General features: G+C 46.9%; 1 protein-coding gene across 1 annotated transcript in view; it reads left to right on the forward strand.

The window, feature by feature from the left end:
- Positions 1–25,135, forward strand: part of LOC144797757 (IgGFc-binding protein-like) — a 283,418-nt gene that overhangs the window by 207,794 nt on the left and 50,489 nt on the right. The window contains exons 81-87 of the mRNA XM_078668518.1: positions 64–272; positions 7,857–7,998; positions 8,516–8,763; positions 9,307–9,436; positions 10,289–10,487; positions 13,822–13,986; positions 16,532–16,662. Coding sequence (XP_078524644.1) covers positions 64–272; positions 7,857–7,998; positions 8,516–8,763; positions 9,307–9,436; positions 10,289–10,487; positions 13,822–13,986; positions 16,532–16,662 — 1,224 coding nt within the window. The remainder of the gene's footprint in view (positions 1–63; positions 273–7,856; positions 7,999–8,515; positions 8,764–9,306; positions 9,437–10,288; positions 10,488–13,821; positions 13,987–16,531; positions 16,663–25,135) is intronic.

A 25,135-nucleotide genomic window follows, 5' to 3' on the forward strand; every position in this document is an offset into this window, starting at 1 on the left:
GTTGCTTTATCAAAGGCATCTATTTGCAGAGGCCTTCACTGCTGTGCTTCTTTTCTCCTCCAGCCCTGCCATGCCCACTCAACAGCCACTACTCGGACTGTACGTCACCCTGCCCGGCAACCTGCACCAATCTGTACGCCCCGGCCAACTGCGACCGTCCCACGTCCTGTGTGGAGGGCTGCCAGTGTGACCGTGGCTTTGTGCTCAGTGACGAGGAGTGCGTGGAGATGAAGGACTGCGGATGCCTTGATGGCCCCAACAACTACCACAATGTAAGTACTTCCAGCAGGCACCAAGGGCTTCTGCCCTGGAAGCTGGCTGGTGTTGGCACCATCTCTTAAGAACAAAAAGTGATAACCTAAAGTCCTGTTGGAAAGTGGTGTGTCCGCCACAGGTAGGTCCACTGGAATGTTTAGATTATTATACATGCCATGCTTCTCTAGCAAGCTGATAAGAGGCTGAACCATGGCTGTGAGAATAGTTACTTGCCTATAACAATGGCGCTGGAGAGTTGAAATCTTTCAAACCTTAAGTATCCTGTAAAGTTGCCTTTCCTCTTTCAGGACAATCCACAGATCCTCTTGGGGCTGGTAAGAGAGGCTCACAATGCTATCAATGGTTCTCCATGTTTGATATATTTATCAGACACATTTTACTTTCTATTCCTTTCTGCCTTTGCTGACCCCTTTGATCCCTCTAAAGCTGCAGAGGGAATTTCACAGTGAACTTCAAACTGAATCTATTAAAGGATCAGTGCTCGAGAAGACAAGGAGACTTACCTGTAACAGTGGATTTCTGGCATTGCATTGCTGTAAACTTCTATTTCTGACTCCAGGCGGACTCTGGACGATGCTTGAGATTCCGCTACAGCTGCAACGGGAAGTATACAGCCTACTGAATATATGAAAGGATCAGTGCTTGAGAAGAAAGTTACTTACCTGCAACAATAGTTTTCCAGCATCAAACGCTTTCATAAATGTATTGCACTGGGAACTCCATTTCTGAGCCTTGGTGGATGCCTCTGACCCACTAAAGCCGCAAAGGGACCTGTGTCAAAGGGTGTGACACCTGGTGACGATTGCATTGCTTGATGCTGATCAGATCTGTCATCATTATGCAGTCTGTTGCCCATAATTACCTACCCTGTTTCCCCGGATTTTTCTGACCTTTTACCAGCATTCAAGAAGTGGACACCCCCTCCATGATGGCCGCTTTCCCCTCCAGGGCAATCCCCAGTGATGGCGTGTGGTTACCAGCTCAGTTTATCATACTCACCTGGGCCCATAAACATTCACACTTTGAGCCGGTAATCCAACTTTACTTCTTTCCTATCAATGTTTTATTCACCTTAGGACTTATACCTGTACACCGTGACTTACCAAGTCCTTATCACTTGTGCTCTAAGTCCTAAATCTAAGGCTCAAGGGAGTTAGAATAATAGGTAGAGAATAACATTTACTTTCATGAAATAACCACAGACTCGTGAACAGTTTTAATCACTTTATCTATGCCACATTTTATGAGTCAAGACCCAAAGCAATGCAGTCAGGGACTTTTCAAGTAAGAAAATTATTATTAAAGCAAAAAATATCTTATGGGACTTTAAGCAAATAGTTTTAAACATTGGTACCTGGGAAGGGTGGAAAAGGGAAACGGTACAAGGACATACCACACAGATTATATTTACCTATAATGGTGTGAGGACCAACCCTGTCCATGGGCTGGGACATGAAAAGTCGCCCGACTAATCAGGTGCCAACAGGACAGGACAGGTGCAAGACAGGACAGGTAACCTCCGCTAAGTGCAATGCCAGCGTCACACCCCTCTCTGCAGCTACTCTCGAAATCCCTTATGGGTGACAGAGTCCCCTCCCTCAGAAATTTCCCGATTCTTCTTTCAGAGTGCTTGACCAGCCCTCTGAGGTCTGCGGCATCCACAATTCTTCGCCAGCATACATTGGGTCAGTGACAGGTCTGTGACAAGTTGGACAATCCAGCTGACTAAGCCTACCTTAGTTATACCATTTGAGAGTGTGTACCACCCCCCTAATGTTGCAAATTCTATGTGTTCCCTTCATTTGATTGGTCAGAAAGACAAGGAGAGGTCATCACACCACACCAGTATGATGTCATTTCACATTGATTCTAATTCGTTCAGGTTCCCGCCCATAATTTACTTTCCCATGCATTTTTATTCCTCCCAGCAATATTATTTCATGTAATATACAATGTATAAAGTTCTGCGCTTTCTCTTCCTCTTGCTTCGTGTAACGAGGTAAGTTTCCCACGAACATCGCAAATACGATGGGAACTGGCAATGATTCAATGTCAGGGCTTCGAGGACTTCGATGTCATCTGCGCATGACCAAAGGTTTTCAAAATGGAGTTTGCGATCCCCTTCAGGCCCAAATACGAGCTATCAGCAAAGTTAAAGAAGGACACATTAGAATACAAAAATAAATGAATGCACTGTATACCACTTATTTCTACTCCAGCCCCATTACTTTATTGTAACTATAGCATTAATGGTTAAGCAGAACACACAAGGGTTTAGTTCAAGCAAAGCATATGCTTTAGCATGTGAAGTTTGAAGTGGCCATCTTTGGCACTACTACTAAATTCCCACCAAAAGCGAGAGACGTCATACTACGTAGATGCAGTAGACGCATGCGCAAAAGGGTTCCCGCGTTTTCGGCAGCCATTTTAGGACACTCGGATTACTGGTTAGTAAAACACATATGCAAGCTTCCTCTACATACTAGGAATGTTGTGTAGTGCGGTTTTAGTAATCACAAAACATGCTGGTTAATAAGTTATATGTTATTTCGAGAGGAATGAAAACAAGCAAGTTTCTTCACGTATGAAACCTTGCTCCATCACCAGTGCAGCAGATACATAGGGGCATATTATCAAGCCTGTGCGATAAAATTATCGCTGCTTTATCGTCCGAAAACGGCCGATAAAGCGGCGATAATGGGCTTGATAATATGCTCTAAGGAATTCCAATCGAAGCCCATGTTAGATGTGAAGACATCTAACATGGGCTTTGATTGGAATTCCATAGAGCATATTATCAAGCCCATTATCGCCGCTTTATCGGCCGTTTTCGGACGATAAAGCAGCGATAATTTTATCGCACAGGCTTGATAATATGCCCCATAGTTCTCCTCCCACACTTACAAACACTCAGCCTCCTGCTCAGGCCTGGCTCCAGGAATGTTTATTGCGGTGGGCCAAAGGTGCATTCAGGTGGGCCACTACAGGCCCGATTTGTCACTTATAAATTTTTCCAGGCCTGCTACTGGGCCCTCCTTTATCTCTCCTTAGTCTTACAAGGCCCAGTAAAAAGCACTCTTTCCAAACCTTTTTCTAAAAGTTATCACTCTCAATAAAGTGTTTTTTTTCATCTAATTGTGGGAAGATGAGGTTTTGAAGCTGGGAGTATCAGGCAAGTTACACTACTCGGGCTCCCTCAGTGTAAGCCTTCAGGGAGAATCCCGCATTGCTACCTCAACCTGACCCCAGACTCTGCAGTGCACTCCCTTCCAGTCTTGATTATCCACTTTTCTACCACCCCTCTCCAGTGCACCTTATCTCACAGCTGACCTTGGGCCCCAGCCCCATATAAGCCACCATCCAGTTCCATTTTCATTATTCCTGGTAAAAAAACATTAGTAAAATCACCTTCAAACTTAAAATATTGAATATAGCAGTAAATCTAATTAGCACACACTTTAACATATGTTCCACCGTTGCCCTAATGACCCAATTGCTAATTAAATAAAATAGAAAGGACATGACATGCCATGATAGCGCTGGTGTGAAAGTCTTTTTTGGCGTGCCACCAATGACCTCTTTCTCCGTAGATACCTTTACTGCCACCCTCCACCAGCCCCCCTCAACTCTCCGTAGCCCCCCCTTGACCTCTTTCTCGGACTCCCTCACTACCACCCTCCTCCAGTGCCCCTCATCGCTCCATAGCCCCTCCCCCTTATGACCTCCTCCTCAGACTCCCTCACTACCACCCTCCACCAGTGCCCTTCATCTCTCCCTGGCTCCCCCTCCCCCTCATGACCTCTTCCTTGGATTCCCTCACTGCAAGTGCCCCTCATCGCTCCATAGCCCCTCCCACTGCCTCCTCCTCTGATTCCCTTACTGCCACCCTCCACCAGTGCCCCTCATCTTTACCTAGCCCCTCTCTCATATGCATTTCATTTGTTGTATAGCACTACTCATATCAGTGTAGTGTTTGTCAGTACTTTACATCACGCACACAGTATACAGAGACAATCCATCATGCAAGTATGTAAATCAGTCTACAGGGAATGTCACATAAGCCAATGAGGATTACAAGATGTAGGAATCACGTCATCCATACTGGTGGGCAGGATATTTTAAGAGGGTTTGGTCTGGAGAAGCACAAACTCAGGATTTAAAGCATACCCCAGTGGTTAGGGGTTGGCTTTACTAATAAAAATGAATATCTGCCCAAACAAACTCTTTTTATCAACATTAGAATAATGAAAGACTGAGGAAGTTCTAACTGTATTACAAGACAAAAAAAGAAAAAAGCTAAGTTCTAACTATATCATTCAGGTGTGCATGCAGGTCTTTGATGACAGTTCATAGGTCAATGTCCTATGATAGGATTGTAACTTTTCAACTGTAAATAACACAAGAATCTCTGTGACAAAGGCAGTAACCCACTGAGCTATCCACATAAAATACGGGTTATCTGCATTTCAAAACTACAAAAAGACAAATGATTGCTCTCCAGCAAGATCATAAATCACCAGAGTTATCTGGACGTTTTTTTATTGCTGTCTTTCATCCATGGCAGAGTTCACTGTGAAACAAATAGCCACACATTCTCTTACCTGCTCAGTTTCTCCTCAGAGCCCAATCTGATAAGCAGCTGCAGGGGTCAGGAAAGGTGAATCAAGATAAACCACCTTCTTTTCTCCTGCACTGAATGGAGAAGGAAATATCCACTCAGCAGGACAGAAGGCAAAGGTTACCCGGTGCCAAAGAAAGGATTTGTCCCCTTCGCCATGCCCATATTGTACCTGCACGAGTGGGCGGGGACACAGCCCACCTTCCTAAAAGAGATACATGGGGTGCTTGAGAGAAAGAGCCCAGGCCCAATCAGGCAACTCCTAAAACAGGAACAAAAACAACGTTCGGAGGAACTTTTTAAATTAAAGTGGGCATTTTTTATTGCCATTCATGCAGTCACCGCGAGGGCCAAGGCTCATGTTTGGGTGGACCAGGCTCATGTTTGGGTGGGCCTGGCCCAACTGGCCCACCCTCTAGACCCGGGCCTGCTCATGCTGCTCTTGAAGCTCCCAACACACCTCCGAGACAACCAAATAGCTCTTTCCATTTCCCCTGTGCTCCATCTGCTTCTGTGGTATAGTCCTTCTTCAGTTTCTACTGTAGCTACATGGACAACATGTGTGTGAGGGTCAAAGTCATAAGCCTTTGAGTGCTCTCTCATGCTTACTCCATCCATGGAGGTCCTCATTTCCTTCCCTGCGACCCCATCCCTGCCTCCTTCACACACTAAACCCGTCTCCTCCGCCAGCATCCCTCCTGTGTCCTGTCAATCCCGGCTTAACGTCCTGATCATAGCAGCATTCATCTGCTCCTACAACGCCACAAATAGTTTTTATCCATACATAGTTTTCCATCACAATATTCCACTCCCTCCTAAAAACGTGTAAACAAATTTTTTTGCCGGAAAATTTCATTTTTTTTGTCCAAAGATCACTTTCCTCATCAGTGAATGTTTCCGCTTAGCTTGCGGTAGTTTCACGTCACTGTCTATCACTTCTTCTAAAAGTTTGTTGATCCTAAAATGTGCCTCCAAAGAGCTTATGCTGTCCGCGGTGTCCCTTCGCTCCACCGTATAGCGTCAGTAACTGTGCCCCCTGAATACTCCAGCAGCTTCAGAAGGGACTGACCCACTGTATCCTGCAGACGCTAGACTGAGTGTGCATCACTCAAGCACAGCGCAGTAGTCAGACTTGTCTTCAGAACAGCACTTGGACCGTCACCAGTCCCATCTCTACCAAGATCCCTCAGGAGTGGTCCTATCATAAGCATTGCTTCCACCACTCCTTCCCTAAGCCATTCTCTGCCCTGTCCAGTTACAGGAGCTTTGTTTACTAGAAGCCTCCATTGGATCTGAGGCAGTCCTGAAGAAGTCCGAGCATTGACGTTTTACGGATGAAACATGTTGACCATGACACACACCGGCTCAATCACGCCGGTGTGTGTCAGCTTTGTTTTTAATCATACTACAGGGACCCCATAATAAAGTATCTTTGTAGGGTACCATATAGGTATTTTTACCGTAGTTAGGTTCTAAGATACACTCAGTCAGCGAAGGTAATATCAAAGAGCTCCTTCCCATTGCAAGGTCGAGCCCGTCTGGAGTTGATTCTCTCTCCAGACGTGGGTCCAATGATGAAGCATGACACATGATTAGCATGTAGGTGAGGGCCCTTGTAGACACAAGGGTGTCCTTGTAGATCCAGGGGTGTCCTTGTAGACCCAAGGGTGTCCTTGTAGACCCATGGGTGTCCTTGTAGACCCATGGGTGCCCTTGTAGACCCAAGGGTGTCCTTGTGGACCCAAGGGTGTCCTTGTAAACCCAAGCTTGCCCTTGTAGACCCAAGGGTGTTCTTGTGGACCCAAGAGTGTTCTTGTAGACCCAATAGTGTCCTTGTAGACCCAAAGGTTTCCTTGTAGACCCAACGGTGTCCTTGTAGACCCAAGGGTTTCCTTGTAGGCCCAAGGGTGCCCTTGTAGACCCAAGGGTGTCCTTGTAGACCCAAGGGTGCCCTTGTAGACCCAAGAGGGACCTTGTAGACCCAATGGTGTCCTTGTAGACCCAATGGTGTCCTTGTAGACCCAATGGTGTCCTTGTAGACCCAAGGGTTTCCTTGTAGACCCAAGGGTGTCCCTGTAGACCCAAGGGTGTCCTTGTAGACCCAAGGGTGTCCTTGTAGACCCAATAGTGTGCTTGTAGACCCAATGGCGTCCTTGTAGACCCAAGGGTGCCCTTGTAGACCCAAGAGGGTCCTTGTAGACCCATGGGTGCCCTTGTAGATCCAAGGGTGTCCTTGTAGACCCAATGGTGTCCTTGTAAACCCAAGGGTTTCCTTGTAGACCCAAGGGTGCCCTTGTAGACCCAAGAGGGTCCTTGTAGACCCAAGGGTGTCCTCGTAGACCCAATGGTGTCCTTGTAGACCTAATGGTGTCCTTGTAGACCCAAGGGTTTCCTTGTAGACCCAAGGGTGTCCTTGTAGACCCAAGGGTGTCTTTGTAGATCCAATAGTGTCCTTGTAGACCCAAGGGTTTCCTTGTAGACCCATGGGTGTCCTTGTAGACCCAAGGGTTTCCTTGTAGACCCAAGGGTGCCCTTGTAGACCCAAGTCAGAAAGACTTTTTGAGAGATTTTGTTTCTCTTCTTTCCACCGTCCCTCTCTTTATGATTGGAATATATTTGCTGAAGAACTGAAGTGCTTCATTTTAACTCCTAACCCTCTTGTGATTGTGTGCTGAGACTGATAGGCAAGCTGTACACGGTCACCACCTGCATTGCCTTTAGTTACGTTCATGCGTTGTGTTGCAGTCTGCCTCCTGGGTATCCCCAGAGACGGTTTGATGAACAAAAGCAGGAGAGAGGGTCACACTTCCATTCTGTGGAGACAGTTTGGAACAATGTATATTTCGCGACTGTTCGGTAACACACTCATTTTCTAAGAGCGAAGGGCTCCTCCTGCAGTTTTGGGACCTCTGGACAGTTGGCGCTGATCTCAGGAGTGACCACATCCTTTCTCTCTTTCCAGGTTGGCGACAACTGGCTGACCATGGGCTGTACTGCTAGCTGCACCTGCAAGACCGACGGGCTCTACTGTGAAGGGTTCACGTGTCCTCCTCACTCAGGGTGTTCAGTGAACCCCTATGGAATCCGCGTGTGTAAACCCGAGCGTGAGTAGTTTGTCTTGGGACATGTTATTGGTGTTTGTGTGGATGAGCCTCGAAGGCAAAATGACGAAAACTCAGCAATCTATTCTCCTCCAGCAGGATACATCAAGGGCTGGGACCGTAGACCCTAGCCAAGGGATATCCTGTCCATGTGAGGGGTGGAGGGGTGAGGGGTGGTTGATATGGATAGCTGGCAGCCACTGTCCTGCCAGGCAAAGATAACATCATTGTTACCCTCTAGTTGTAGACTTTCAGAACCTTGAAAAAAATCCAGAATTTGCTCCTTCCCAGAAATCCCTAGGGAAAAGATGTGCCTTCCAGCAGTAATATCATACCTCTATAATATCCTTGGCTACCCCTGATGGAGCTTGTGTCCCTCATTAGATGGTGCCAAAGTTTAGCAGAAGTTTTCAGGTCACAGGTGAATGAGTGAGTGTATGAAAGGGAGGGTTGCAAGCGCTAAAAAGTGATTTGAGTGCCCGTATTGAAGATATGTGAGTGACTGCCTCCTCTCCCGCAGGGTTCGACAAATGCATCATCTCTGGAGACCCGCACTACCGCACCTTTGACAACTTTGTCCACCACTACCAGGGCAAGTACACTTACAGCCTGGTGAAGACGTTCAACCTGTCCAGCCAGCTGCAGCCCCTCAACATCGAAGGCAGGAACAAGTTCCCCTTGCTGAACTCCCGCGTCTCCCTACTGCACGAGATGTACATCGAGGTGTTGGGCTTCTCTGTGCAGATGCTACAGGGCATGAAGGTGGTGGTAAGTGCTGTCCTCCCTTAAAAAGTGCGGGGAACGGGTCCTTCGTAACGAGGCCAACCTACTACTAAAGAGGAGACTAACCTTTTCCGTTTTCGCAAGGGACTTAAAACTTGGCTTTTCCAACAATAATTTGTAGCCTCCCTCAGCAACTTCTGCATACATACTGCTCTCCTTTAGTCTATCCCTAGCGCCGGGAAACCCACTGCGGGTAGCTGTGCGCATTATAAGTTTAAATAAATAAATAGGAAGGAAAGTCACCCACACGAGTTATCACTCTGGGGGTGGAAACATGTAACTTACACTTTTGTAGTAACTTTACACTCGGAGTTTGTGAATACTGAAAGTAGTAAACTTACTACTAAGTCTAACCTTACTCAAAAGTGTACATTTTGAAGCTTGAATCCTTTTCTGGATTAACATGCTGTGCATTATTCCACCACCTAGTGGTTGGTACCTCTGTGAATCAAGACGCCAGTCTTACTCTGAGAGGATTGGATGTCCTGTGATGTTGTGATACCATGGGTGTGTCCGTCTCATCTGCAGGTGAATGGTCAGCGGGTCACGCCTCCCTTCGAGCCCAGAGAAGGCTTCCGCCTGTACCAGAGGTCCAAGAAAATCTACCTGGAGACCAGCTTTGGCCTCTCCATTTCCTTCGATGGGAAGGAGTATGCAGGTAAACAGCAGAGCGGAGACACTCTCTCCACCTTCCTCTCCGACACTCCCACCTTCATGTTCCTCTCTGGAGCTCTTGACTCTGCCTCTTCTCCAGCTCTTTCACTCCAGCACTTTCACCTTTTCCTTCATCTCGGGCACTGCTCCATCTCTGGCACTCCCACGTCTGTCCTTCCTCTCCAGCATTCTCATCTCGCCTATCCTCTCCGGCACTCTCACATCTCTTTCCTCTCTAGCACTCACACCTTGCCTATCCTCTTTAGTGCCCTCACCTCTGTCATTCCTCTTCTGCACACTTACCTGTGTCTCTCTCTCGCACAATCACATCTGTCCTTCCTCACTGACACTCTCCCAGCCTGTCTTTCTCCTTCCCTCTTTATTAGTCATCCCTCCATCCTTAGATCATCTCTCCTCTTCCTCTTCCCTCCTCTTCCTCCTCCCTCCTCTTCCTTCTCCTTTGCTCTCTTGTTCTTTGTTTGTTACTCAGCCCTGTTACCCTAACTTCCTTCCTTCCTCCTCTTCCTCTCTCCCTCCTCTTCCTCCTTCCTCAGCCTTTCCTCTCTCCTTCTTTCTTTATTACTCATCCCTCTTACCCGAACTTCCTTCTTGCCTCCTCGTCCTCCTTCCATAATGTTCTTCCTTCCCCTGCTTTCCTTCCTTCCCTCTTTATTACACATCCCTCCACCCTGACTTCCTCTCTCTTCTACCGCCTCCCTCCTCTTCCTTTTCCTCTCTCCTCCTCCTCTTCCTCCTTCCCCTCTTTAAGACTAGTCTGGTATGGTTTTGGTGTTGACCCCTGACAATCAGCTTCCTTGGTTGCTGACGCTTGCCTCCTCTCTTCTGTCCCTCACAGAGATCGTCCTCCCGAGCACCTACCGCTCACAGGTACGCGGCCTGTGCGGAAACTACGACGGCAACAGCAAGAACGACTACATGCAGCCGGACGGGACGGTGGTCACCTCCCTCAACGCTTTCGGCAACAGCTGGAGGGTGAAGGAGCAAAGCCGGGCCCCGGGGCCGGAGGAGCGGGCGCAGGAGCACCGGATCCACAGGTGAGCAGCACCGACTGGGCCTAGCCAGCCCCTGTACCATACCTGTGTGAACATCTACCCTACAGGTGACAGGCTGTTACTGCCTGTGCTCACCTGTGTGAACACCCAGGACTACAGGTGACAGGCTCTGAGTCCTCACAATTCTGTTGGAGTTCCTGAAGTATGCAGGGAAGCAGCTCCGCTACTCCACAGGAGTTCCTGAGTCTTTGTTGAAGGCAGGCAAGCCTCCCAGGCTTTTGGGGGCACAGCAGCTGCAAGACGAGCCAACTTTGGTGCAAGTTTGTCGGGAACAGCAGACAGGTCGGCAGGGTTGGCAGCAAGTCATTTGCTTATCCACAGTCCTTGCTTCTCATGGCTCTTGGGTGCCCTTCTTCTTAGGTTGTCAGGAATCTAAAGTCCTGGCATCAGGGGGTCTCCAAAAAACTCAATTTAGGGGCATGAAAGGGATTGAGGGGTAGTAGCCAATAGGCTACTTATCCCTGGGGTCACTACACCTCCTAGATGACCACTTCCTTTGGGGAGTGGGCATCACCCTGTCCCAGATTTCCTAATTCCACCACACACAAGATAATGGAATTTCTAAATTCGTGTTCACTTAAGTCTTGTCACCCTAGAGGTGTGTCCAGCCTGGCAGTGCAACACGCCTCCTGCATAGCTAATTTTCCCACCTGTGTTGGAGCCAGATGGCCTCGGGGCAGGGGGTGGCATCTACCCTGTCTGGGGAAGCCTTGGGTCGCATATCTAAGGCAGCAGAGACCCTTGAAGCCTCTGCCTTGATATGCTGACTTACCAGTCTTCCTAGGGAAAGGAGATGATAACAACTCTCCCCAGAGCAGGCATTGTTTCTGTCCTCTGAGAGCGAAGGCTTTCATCTCCTAGATTGTCAGAGACCTCTGTGGTGGCAGGCAGGACTGGACCAGTCAGCCAGCACACTGGAGGGCTGGTAGGTTTCAAGGGGTACCCACTGTGTGTATGTATTAATAAATCCATCCCTGGAATCAGTGGGGTTTTATTACTGTGAGGTGTTTGATACCAAATATTAGGGGTGGGCGAAGCATTCGGCTCCATCCGTGGAGTTTACTGAGTTTTGCCCACTCTGTGCTCTGCCCGGAGCCCCCGAAAAACTCTGCGAAGTGATGCGGAGCTGAATTTTTCTCTCGAGCAGCTCGCCAATGTTCAGTTGGCGAGCGCTCGCTAGAAAGAATCATGCGCTAGACCTCCTCCCGGCGACATTTCTAAATGTGGGTGGTTGCGACCGCTCGTGTTGGGAAATATGCTGCTGGCGTTGAGGAAGCTGCCACTTGAGTAGAATGTCTACTTGAGCGCAAAAAGCAGCAGCACCCTCTGGCTGTTCACGCTGGATTTACAGCACGGGTCAAACTCCTGATGCTTAAAATCATTGCGAGCAGCGTGACTTAACAGACTATGGCGGAAATCCATGGACGACAGGTGGAGTTTTTCCAGGACTTTGTGGAGTTCCGCAGAGTAACACTCCGCGAGCTTCAACCAGGCCTACCAAACACCGTAGGTTTCAGGAAAGCCATTTTGTACCTGAGGAACTCATTTTGACCTGTGCCCAGAACATACATTCCCTGCTCACTTGCAATGTCTTAGTAATAGAACTAGACATCACAGGGGCATTTCTGCTCATGCAGATATGTCCTCGCATAATATATAATGCACCCTGCCTTAGGGCTCAATGGCCTGCTGTAGGGGTGAGTTACATATATTAGATGCAGTGACTTTGGCATGACACACAGGAGTGTGTAATGTTTTTACTCATGGTTTGCACCATGTCACGCAGCCTGCACTGGCAATCTGCTTGGAATTTGTATGTGGGTCCCTTAGGGTGGCATGAGCTATGCTACAGCCCTTAGGGACCCTCTTAAGTACCCATGCCCTAGGTACTTGGGATACCATTTACTAGGGACTTACAGGGGTGCTATAGTCAGCCAATTATACCAGGAAACCAGGAAGACGGTCACCCAGGCACTCGTCACCAGCCGACTGGACTACGGAAACACCCTCTACACCGGAACCACAGCCAAACTACAGAAGAGACTCCAACGCATCCAGAACGCCTCCGCCCGACTCATCCTGGACACCCCCCGGCACAGCCACATCTCCGGACACCTGAGAGACCTGCACTGGCTCCCCGTCAACAAGAGAATCACGTTCCGACTCCTCACCCACGCACACAAGGCCCTCCACGACCTGGGCCCCAAGTACCTCAACAACCGCCTGACCTTCTACACTCCCACCGCCAACTACGAACAACCAGCCTCGCCCTTGCAGCCGTTCCACGCATCCGAAGGACGACCATGGGAGGAAGATCCTTCTCATACCTGGCAGCCAAGATGTGGAACTCCCTCCCCACCCACCTCCGTCTGACCCAAGACCACCTCTCCTTCAGGAAGCAACTCAAGACCTGGCTGTTCGAGCAGTAGCAGACCCCCCTCCCCTATGCGCCTTGAGACCCTCCGGGTGAGTAGCGCTCTATATAAATTTCTTGATTGATTGATTATAGCACAATTAGACAACACCTTGTATTAAGGGAGGAGCACTGGCACTGAGGTCCAGTAGCAGGCCTCGGTGCACTGTCGAGAGAAAGAGTGGGGGTAGCTTGATACAAGGGCTGTTTGGGCAGGGCCTTGCTTTCAGAGAATTTGTGGATACCCAGCAAAGAAAATTCAGGATAAATAGTGGGAAAATGTATTCATGCCTTTCAAGCTTTCATAAATAAACACAACTATAATAACATTTTATGCTTGTTTGGTGAATATTGTTTTATTGAAGTTAGCTTTATTTGGAAAAATGTTAAGCCTTACTTTTGAAACGTCATAATTCACAAATAATCTTAATTATCTTTCAAAATACTTGAACTTATTTAATAAAAAGTTAGGGAATTAGTTTGCAACTTTTCATTGAATAAGCCAAACTTTTGAAAGCATTAGGTTAATGAAGGCTGATAGCACTCAACTGTTATAACTCTCAGTGGGCATTTCTCGTGACATAGGCATTTGTCCTACTTTTCCAAAACTGGATGGTTCTTCCTTCGACTCATGCAATGTCAAGCCAGTGATAAGGAATGATTCGAGCGTGTGAATCTATCAAAGTTAAAATCATTCGAAAACTATAATTTAAGTTAAGTAACTTTTTCTCCGGAAGGGTGTGGGTGCCCATCTGGTTTTTCAGATGAGGAAGCCTGGCACACAAATGAGATTTCTTTAGGTTGTAGGAGAATTTCCAATGGGGCAAAAATTTGAAGAACAGAAAATGTTTTATAGAGTAAATTACAATCAATTAAAAATAAAATTATTTTGTTTCTCACCAGACGAGAGGTGACAGATACTGATCCAGAAACAGGCTTCGAGACCGTCGAGTGCACGGAGGAACAACTGCAAGCCATGAATGGGACGCATCTCTGTGGAGCCATCTCAGACCCCCAGGGGCCCTTCCGCGACTGCCATGCGAAAATTCCACCCTACATTTATCAGGAGTGAGTACCATGCAGTCTAAACTAATGTTTGAGTCAGTTGGGATATAGACTGGCTACAGGGAAGTAACCAGACTTACAGAAATGCCAATGTCTCTAAAAAGGGGGAGGGTTGCAGAATCAGCACATGTCGGGGGTGAGGCGTGTCGGCTCACGAAGGAGGCAACAACTGTGCTTGTTGGCTGACAGATGATCACATGTCCTAGAAAAGACAGCTACTGAGAGGAGGAGCTACGCTACAACCAAGATGGCCGCATAAGCTCCCGGCTCCGCCGACCTCCGCCAGTTGCTCACAAATCCTGACTATCATCCTGGTTTCTCACCGGACTCCCGTGCAGCTGAAGTGTGCCTGACTCTAAAGGTGCAATCCCGGAATTTCTAGCTGCTCAAATGACGAAGATACGCCGTGCTCCATTCTCGGCCTAACCCGGAGTTGAAGCCAGGGCCTCGAGTTCTAACCCAGCCGGGTTGGAGTTGAACAACGTCGGCCGCATGACGTGGGTGGCTTCCGGTCTCCCGAAGCGGAGTTTTTCTTGTCCGTTTTGGACGGTGGTTTGGTGGCAGCTTTATCCCGCAGCTGCGGCGGCTTGACGTATCGATTGCTGTGGTCGGGGATCCGCTGCCCGGAGGCCCCGTTGAGCTCCTGGGGTCGATGGGCTTGGTTCCTCGCTGGCGGCGACGGTGTTGAGATCGCGCTTTTCGAGGTGCCCACAGTTGTCATCGGTGTTGCCTGTGCTTGGTGCCCCGGAGTAGTCGACCTCCGGGGTTCAGAGACCTGCCCGGTCGCTTCGTGAGGGGCGATGGAGCGGGTTGAATGTACACCGTCGCTGCATACTATAATGGCCGCCATTGGGGAGCTCCATTCATAAGTCACCGCCATCGTCCAGAGGATGGTTGTGACGGCTGATATCATCTGCCGGAGACCGGACTCCGACCCTTTGATGGTTCTGGAACGAGATGCTTTACCCGCGGAGCAAGCTCCGACTGCTACAGAGGGCCCCGTGCGGAAGTCGGACTTTGTATTCTTTCTCGACTCCCAGACGGCAGCAAGCGAGCCCGAGACTATCACAGGTGCATCCTGCCCTATGCCGATATCGCCCGACATGGATGGGGATATTCCTATACCTCAGAGTGAGTTCTCCAGTGACTGTCGGATTGATACCTCGCCCTTTTTCTCCCAGATGGTTCAAAGAAGCTCTGGTGACCTGTTTCTGGTGGGCAGTGAACTTTGTTTGATTTTTGGATTTCGTATACGGCTATCCTGGTATCACTTCTTCTGTGCTGACTTGGAAACTTTTCTATATTATGATTCTCCTGTTGAGATGGCGGTTCGAATGGACAGGGCTCGCATGAAGAATCGTAGCGGCCAGGGTTGACTTTTACCGTATGGGTTTGAAAAATGACTTTAATTGACACGGGATTGTACCTCATGATTGGGCGGGAGCGAGGTGGTTTTTACAAGCTCCACCCGTTGGATTTTACTTGTTGCATTCTAATATCCTGGAGATATATGGGGTGGGTTGCTGCTGGCGGGGGGTAGGGGAGACCGGGGGCCTGTTTGATATTCCCTCCTCCACTTTCTTCTTTCCTACTTTTAGGTCCAGTTCTGGGGCGACAGGCACACTGCTAGTGGGGATGGGCAGTAGCCATTGCAGAGGTGTAGGGTGGGGGGAATGGGGAGGAGTTTGTTATTTTACCTTCGCTTAGTTCTATGGCCTTTTTTTTCTCTTTCCTTTCTTCTTTCACAAGAGATGAGTGCTTATCCTGTATCGATTTTATCATCTGTCGGGTGTCTAATTGGGTCATTATTATCCTTGATCATGGGTGGGCTAACCTGGCAGGCTGCTGCTTTGTCGGATCGCTGATCGTCTCTCTATGCATTGGTATACTTGCTCACCTATTGCTTTATTGTGATCTGTGTATGACACCCGATTCATGTAAATTCTCTTGTCTTCTTCAATAAAAAAAAGAAAAGACAGCTACTGAAGCAATTGATCATAAAACACCACATCTGATGGTGGTGATGGGAGATGTGGGAGAAGGAAGATGGTCTTCCAAGGTCAGACAGGAAGTGAAAGTTTACAGACTGCAGGTGGCTCCAGGTACACACGTGTCACCTCCTGCTTACTAGAGCAGCCTAACTCCTGGGGTGCAGATGAGGGGGGACGGGTTCACAAACAATTGCAAAAACTTTCAGCTCATGCACCCTCTGTAGTGGAAAGGGAAGTGGACCCCAATCGAGGAGAGATTTGTGATGCTTGGTGGAATGGGGTCATACATTGGTAGCTCTTTAACCTGTGGAAAGGAGCTTCTTCACAAAGCTCCCAGTGGTAGGACCTGCAGATGTCCCACCCCTGGAAGACCAACATCTTGATGCCTGAGACTCCAGGTTCCCCACTGTGGAGTTGCTTGACTGTACTTGATCCACACCTCTTTCTGAGCAGTTGCAAGAAGGGTGGAGGAGGGGACCAGCCAGGCATTGAGGTTTGTGATACCGGGGAGGTTGGGCCTAGCTAGAGTTTAACCATTTCTGCTCTCCATCCCTCAGGAACTGCGTCTTTGACCTGTGCGCCCTGTACAATAACACGGAGCTCAAGTGCCTGAGCTTTGAGGCATACGTGCAGGCCTGCCAGGAGGAGGCTGTGCCCCTCAGGACCTGGAGGGCTGACACCAACTGTGGTGAGAAACTTCATCCTTCTTTCAAGGGAGTAGGAGGTGGGATGGTACTGCCTGGTAGAGATTTGGTAATGCTGTGGCAGGATGAACACCAAGTGTAGAGGACTGTCAGCGGCTCTGTGTCAGTATGCACTAATGACAAGTTATGATACTAGAATTGTCAGTTTACAAAATGTGTTTGAGGCATGTGTGATGTGGATACACATGCTTGGCATACTCCTGCCATCTAGTGTTGGGTCCGGATGTTTGCAAGTTGTTTTTCTTCGAAGAAGTTTTTCCAGTCATGAGGTAAGGTGACTCTTCCTTTCGATGATATTGCACATGGGCATGGACTCCATAGTTAGATTGTTTTTTTCTGCCATCGGGTTCAGACGTGTATTGCTGCGCTTCAGTTCGAAATCTGCCTTCGGGTTCCCCTCGGTGCGCTATTCACGCTACCCTTGATGGTATTGATTTGTACGTGTTTCCCACTTCTCCGCGTATCGTTTCGGTCAACGAAATCTCCATTTTCAATTGGAAAACTTTGTGGGTGGCCTTCGGGCCTAGCCGCGTCGGTCCAGCTCTTCGTCGATGGAATGAAATCCATTCAAATTCTGTCCTTGGTGCAATGCAAAGTATCCACGCACAGACTCACACCAGGTGTGTAACTTGTGCTTGTCTCCGGAGCACAAAGAAGAAGGCTAAGAGGCCTGCAGATCATTTCGTTCAAAGAAAACCCTATGCGATAGTAATTTTCAAAGGTTGAGAGATGCACCATCAGAAGATCGAGTACACACCGGATATCTTCTGAGGCATTAGTGGCAGAGGAGCAAGAGGACTTCTCCATGCCTAAGTCGGATTTGGAGCTCGAAATAGACCTCGTTGTTGAAGAAATTCCACAGGGACAGGGTGACGTGAGTACTGAAGACCCCTCGCCCCAAAAACCCACCCCCAAAAAACGTAAAGCTTCGGCACCACCTCCACTTTCTGGCCAAGGTCGGCACCGGGGCAATGTTCTGATGCCCTGCCTTCTGGCTCGGCACCAAAACACCCTGTCAAGCCTTCCAGCTCAGGACCGTGTCTATCAAAATCAGAGCCAAAGCATCAAAAAAATCATTCCATTTCGGCACCAAAACCGTTGGCGCCGAAAACAAAAGATGTCCCTTCGGATCCAAATTTAGACATGGTCCTACCCAAATTGGATCCATAACAAAAGAGACTTTATATTAACCGAGATACAGGACATATTCACACCAAACCGCCTCCTAAACACAAGCTTCCCGATGACGTCAGTCATTAAAAGATTCCTTTAAAGAAGAAAAATGTTGGTACCAATCCTTCTCATCCACTACCCTCTTCCCCAACTTTAGAGCCATTGCACATCACACCTCAGGATTATCCACAATCTCAGCCTGACAGGGATGATATTGATGAGGAAGACCTGCATTTACCAATAGATCCCTGGAAGGATTACACAATTGACCCTCCATTAGACAGTGATCCAGACCTTTACCCTGCCATGCCATCTCCACCTGATGACAATGTATCTTATCAAGAACTCATTGCCGGAGCCTCAGAATACCATGGGGTGGTATTACACAAAGAATCCTTAGAGGAGGATTTTTAGTTTGAGACACTAGGATCCCCACACAGGTCGAGCCAAACACTCTCTAGCTTAAAGGTATGATGAGATACGCTGATGACATTTTTGAAGATCCTGTGCGTGCACGCATCTTGACTCCTAGAGTCGATAAAAAATATAAACCTTTCCCAACAGATCCTATATTTATTACGGGCCATTTACCACTAGACTCCCTGGTAGTGTCCAGTGCTCGAAAGCGAGCTAATTCCCAAACATCTGGGGACGCTCCTCCCTCAGATAAAGAATCAAAGCTAAAAGACGCTTCTGGCAAACACATAGCAGCTCAAGCTGCCAATCACTGGTGCATTGCAATCACGCAAGGCCCTTTTACCAGATATGACAGGGCGCACTGGTATGAAATGGAGCAATTTCTCCAATATCTCCCAGATGAGCATAAAGCAAAAGCACAAGACTTGATAGAGGAAGGAAAGCTAATTTCCAATTCTTCAATAAAATGTGCTCTAGATGCTGCTGACACCGCTGCTAGAGAGGTCAACACTAGCTTCCTTCTCAGAAGGCATGCTTGGTTAAGGATTTCCGGGTTTAAGTCCAAAGTCCAACAATTTATTTAAAATTCCCCTCTTTGACAAAGAACATCTTTTTGGCCCTGAAGTAGATCAGGCATTTGAGAAAATAAAAAGGGATATCAAAGTGGCAAAGTCCATGGGAGCGCTCCATTCTCCTTAAAACAGAGGCTCCTTTCGTCTCTCCTTCTATAGGGGAGAGTCCAAAACCACACCCTCAGACCAAAATGCTTCCTCTTACAAAGGTAACAACAAAACCTCTTCCTCAAGAGACTTTAATAGAGGAGGGTATGGAGGAAACAAATCCAAATGTGGGTGTAAGGGCAACGCACCCAATAACTCTCCTTCCCCTAATAAGCAGTGACTTCCCAATACTTCCCTCGGACTATTCCACACTTCTCGGGGGAAGACTTCATCAGTTTCACCCCATTTGGCAATCCATAACAACCGACAAATGGGTGATCAAAATTATCCAACATGGTTATTGCCTGGAGCTTACCATCAATTCTCCAAACATTCCACCTCGCTCTCACAAATTGTCGCCAGACCACTTGCAGTTGTTCGACCAAGAAGTGAAATCTCTCTTACTAAAGGGTGCCATAGAACCATTTACACTACAGTATCAAGGTTCAGGGATTAACTCTCTCTACTTTCTGATCACCAAAAATGGACCTATTCTGGATCTCAGAGTTAAACCAATACATACTTTCGGAGCACTTTCACATGGTAATCCTTCAACAGGTACTTCCACTTTTACAGCAGGGCGATTTTATGTCTACTCTAGAATTAAAAGACGCATATTTTCACAGTCCAATTCATCCAGCTCATCGCAAATACCTCAGATTTGTGATAGCAGGCAAACATTATCAGTTCAAAGTACTCCCGTTCGGAGTGACTACAGTACCCAGAGTATTTACGAAATGCTTGGCAGTAGTCGCAGCTCACCTCAGAAGACAACATATTCACATCTTCGTCTACCTAGACGCCTGGCTCATCAAAGCCAGCACTTACCAAAACTGTCTACTACACACTCAGACCACAATAAACCTACTTCATCAATTGGGCTTCACGGTCAAAGCACTGAAATCTCACCTGCATCCTTCGCAGATTCAGCATTATCTAGGGGCCACTAACGACACTCTGAAAGCTCTAGCCTCTCCCAATGTAGCCAGAATTCACAACATTCAGTCTTTGATGCTACATTTTCAACCCCACCAAACATTACCAGCCAGAGTATTCATGCAACTGCTCGGAATGACAACATCTTGCCTCGGACAACTTCTCTGCATGGCAGCTCCCTGGTGCTTACTGGAGGTACCTGGTGTAACAGTAAGCGCCACAGAGCTGCTTTGCAGAGAGGTGTAAAAAAGTGCCATGGCCTCGGACCACCTCTCTGCAACGCAGCCCTGTGGCGCTTATTGGAAGTAGCTGGTGGGCTAGTTCCCCCCCAGTGTCCCTCAGGATTCAAGGGGACTTGATCCCCCAATTTAAAATACGCCACGGGGCATGTTTGCACACTTGTCACATAAGGCCCGTCCCCTGCCTTCACCACTGTGCAAACGCATGCCCCTAAATAACAAAAATAAATACCCTTAACTTAAAATTATATTTATATATATAATCATAATAACACATATATATATGTACACACACATATATATATATTACCTACTGGCGGTCGCCAGTAGGTATATATAGTTAGGATTTTTTCTCTATGGGTTTTTTGAAAATTCTATGTCTAATAACTTTGGCGTTTGTGGACGGAATTGGCTGAAATTGTCAGGAAAATGGCACATTTTGTTTCTGAGCAGCCCTTGAAAATTTGGGGGGGGTTCGTCAAGGGGGGGCCGAGAAAAAAGGGGGGTCCCAAAACGTGTTTTTAACATTGAGTTTTCCATAGGGCGGTTGGCCTCACTTTTAGCCCGAACGACTGAATAGATTTGCACGAAACTTGGCAAAATTGTAGGGACTGGTAGCCCGATGTGCCTTTTGTAGGTCTCAATATATGTGCTACAGTGGATTTTGAGAAATTAACGTTTAAAAAAAGATATATATCTGTAAGCGCGCTCTGGGCAGCGCTCCAGGACGCGTACTTTTCGCGCAACGGAGCTTTGTGAAGCGAAGCTGATTGGTTCTCCGGCGTCTGTCAACATTCCAAACAGTCCGTAGCGGCCGCCATCTTGTCTCTCGGTAGGATCGAGAGACAAGAGGAGGCGAAAGCGAAGGGGCAAATGACCATAAGGGGGAATAGTAGATCCTCGCTGACCCCCTAGGTTTGATGTGGAGGTTTTAAAAGGGCCCCGCGGGGCAAAAAAAATAAATAATAATAATAATCGAACGGCTGAATGGATTTGCACGAAACTTGGTAAAATATTAGGGACTGGTAGCCCGATGTGCCTTTGCTAGGTCTCAATATATGTGCTCCAGTGGATTTTGAGAAATTAACGTTCAAAAAAAGATATATATCTGTAACAGCGCTCCGCTTCGCGTAACGGAGGTTTGCGAAGCTGATTGGTCATTCTGTCACTGGGCTATAGTTGGGCTACATCTGGTTGATATTTGGGCTACATTTGTTTTTTTTCGTCTCTGGCGGCCATCTTTGGGCTACATTGGGCTACATTGGGCTTCATTGGGCTACATTGGGCTACATTTGGGCTCCAACATATATATAGGCCAATGTAGCCCAATATATATTTTTCAAAGTTAATTTTCGTAAAAACCACTGGAGCATATATCTTGAGACATAGCAAAGGCACATCGGGCTACCAGTCCCTACAATTTTGCCAAGTTTCGTGGAAATCCATTCAGCCGTTCGAGCTAAAAGTGAGTCCAACCGCCCTATGGAAATGAAGGAAATGAATGGGTAATTTGTAATTAGCAAATAGCTCATCGCAAACTAGGAATGGTAAAGAATCGCTATTTATTCCTTAAAGTTCGCTATTTAGGAAATGCAAAAAACTTTGATGATACATATGGCGGTTCATCTCGAACAAGATAAGAAGCATAGGGATAGATTTATGATGACTGGCGCATCACCAGGGATGTGTTAGTCATTCTGTGCCGCTGTTCCGTCACCTATGGTGTGCTGCATTTACAATGCGGCGCATCATGGGGCAAAAACAGCACAGATGCGTGATGTATCTGTGCCGTAAAGGTGGCGCATTGCTGGAGTTGTATCGCAAGTGTGATGAAGCTCCAGCAAGGGTCGGGGGTGCCCCTGTCGCAGGGTTTCTGTTCTCACACAGAACTGTGGACAGAGGATTGGAACCTCGGCGAATTAGGGTGTCCCAAAACTCACCTTAGTAATCAAAAACCCCTTAGCAAGCTAGGTACAGTGTCACATTGGATATAACAAACTCTCAATGTTTAGACAATCCAGAATATGAACTTATAGTACCTCAGGATACGTGGAACTCATGAACAGTCGGTCGTTATATATTTCTTAGAAACCAGAACATGGAGTTAAGAAGAACACATGTGTATTTGAAATGTTTATTTACTAATGCCGTCTTCTCAGGCGTAGTATCTTAGATAATACAAGTACACATATTATCAGTAGCAAAATTACCAGCATAGTTACTAGTACATAAAAAGCGAATGGTGATAGTATGTTAACATGCTGTAAATGAATAAGAGTTAGCAACACTTATAAGCAGCCGCGTGCCGTGGAGGGAGTTACGGTGGGGCAGGGAGGCGGGGAGGGGGAGGGGCAGGGTGGAGAGGGCTCCACCCTGCTTCTCCCCCTCCCCGCCTCCCTGCCTCACCGTAACTCCCTCCACGGCCCGCGGCTGCTTATATCTCACCCTCCCTAATACACATATTATATTATTTGCTAAGAAGGTCTCTTTGTGTTGGTTTAGGGCGTGCCCATACTTTAGTGTCTTAGATTTGAAGGAATCACATCAGCATACACCAGCTCTCTCTTCATGTGAACCGCATCAAGTGTTGTGTATGTGTGTTCGGCAAAGCAATATAAAACCCGCCTCATGCCCAGAATTGGCAGAAGTTGCACTTATGTTATGAGTATGAAGTCGTGGAGATCAGACCTCATAACAATTCTGTATCGTGTTGTTCTTGAAACTTTAGCACTCGCTGTACAGATATAGTTTAACAAGCAAAGCAGATAGTAGAGCAATAACATATTATTCTCATGTAAACCACGATGAACTACTAGGTTGAAAGCTAAAGCAACAACTAAGTGTTGTGTGCAGAAGTTGCAAAAAAGGAAAAATGGCGTTTAAACCGGTAATGAGCCCATGCTAATTTAACACGGTGTAAAGATATCCAGGACCTAGATGACACCTCCCCAAGTGCCATCTCATGAGAGCAGATTGCAAGTTTATATGTGGACGGTCCGCAAGGTAAAGCATTAAAAACTAGGAAAATTTAATGCTAAAGAAAAATAAAACAGCCAAGTACTTTATCGAGTCTTAAGCCAATAGGCAAGGTAAATAATAAAAACTTGACAAATAAGTCAATGAATTGTCAATGAAATGCTAGTACTCAGCATATCAAACATGAAAAAGTCTATGACATAACTGTGTATGCAAAATAAGCTGCAACAGCCTCCAATAGGAAGTCACCGTCTTCATCCGAAAACAGTTCAGCCATCCAATTTAAAAGCGGAAAAGAACATACGTGCTCTCCCAGCACCGGATCCTCTATCACCATCAGAGGACAGCTAGGTGGGTTTTCAAGAAAGCTCTGTTCCAAGAAAGACTGTGTTGCCGCCAGTAAATTCCAGGGACCAATTAGTCCATGCATCAATGCCACAGCCATAATCCTTTCGCCAGGACAAACCAACTCGTGATTAATGATAGGAGTCATCAGCTGATTAAAGTCGACGTCAGGAGAAACCGGTCCGCAGAGACACAAATCAATGGCCCAATCGAAATCACAGGTCAGGCAGTGAAATACAGGCTGGACACAGGTGAAGTAGGAGAATCGAAAAGATAATCCATATGCCGTGCTTAATATCGCCAACGGCATTGTGCCATAATATTCTAGCATGCGATTGCGGAACAGTGTCAGCAGCTGCAGGTCGGGAGGTTGCATAGGAGGGACATCCATATTTAAAAATGTAAAAAAGCACAAGAGCGTCCGCTGGTAATGCAAGTAAAAATGGCAATTCTCGAAGCAGAGTGGAAAAAATAGAATGAAAGAAAGCAGGGATGACTCCAAAGATTTTCTCAAATGAAGTCACGAGACCACTGGTAACAACTTTAAAAAAGTGCGCCAGGGCCTTTGTGGAGGATGCGTTAAAGATAGTCCGAAACATCTTGCTGAAATGGAAAGGCAAATCTGAATTGAAAAGGGTCTGCACCTCTGTACGGGTGTTCGCTATGTGAAGCACGAAAGTTTCACGGGCCGAACTCAAGGCCACCTCTCTCGGAGACAAAAGAGCTCTTATTCTTGCCATGCCGTTGAAATCTGCTCCCAAGGTTGGTATTTGTGGCGAGATTGAAAACTCCCTATGTTCATGTGTGGGAGGAAATAGAACATTTCTGCAGCAAATAACCCGTTCACTTACTGTTACGATAAAAGGAATACTTTTAATTAACCCAGAACAATCTTCATTATTGAGCATCAAATAACTACCATTTTCCAACAACTTGAACGTGGGGATGATAGCAGGAACTGGCGTGCCTTGCAACACGCAAGCCATATTTGGTCGGTGTTTGTTGCATGAACCGTGTAACTGTATGTGCCTACACATTAGTGAATGATCTGGCGTCTCAGTGCATTCCTCTCCATTCAGATAAACTTCTTGATCATCTTTGAAACATCTGTATGTGTATGGAAGCGACCAGACCTCATGAAGAAAAGCACTACCTAAAGGTTCATAACGACCTATTGGTATATATTTCATACAATTTGAAAACTTATATAAAGCAAAAGGCAGCGTTATTAAACCGTGGATAAGGCACGTTGCCAAAAAACCCGCAATCCTCTGCTGATGATGTCACTGAGCATGTCATGAATGATGTAATATGTGACATCGTCAGCAGTGGATTACGGGTAATAGTATCTCTAGTTTACTCCCCTATAGCTGTCTTTCTTTTAACATAAGTGTCTGTTTCCTTCCCTTATACTTACTGTTTTTGGTTCGCTTCCGGTTCGCGTACCGGCGAGCGAACTGGGAAGCGAACTAAGAGAAATAGAGGTTGGCACAGTTCCAAATATTGTACCAATTTTTTAATAAGGGGGAGGTAGTTCTGAAAAGAACTTTTTTTTAATTGTTTTTGTTGTTTTATATTTTTTTTATTATTTTTCGGAACATTTTTTTACTTTTTTTGAATTTTTCTGAACAGTTTTATATTTTTTTGGGTTT

The sequence above is a fragment of the Lissotriton helveticus genome, chromosome 12 (genome assembly GCF_964261635.1).
Source record: "Lissotriton helveticus chromosome 12, aLisHel1.1, whole genome shotgun sequence".
Classification (NCBI taxonomy): Eukaryota; Metazoa; Chordata; class Amphibia; order Caudata; family Salamandridae; genus Lissotriton; species Lissotriton helveticus.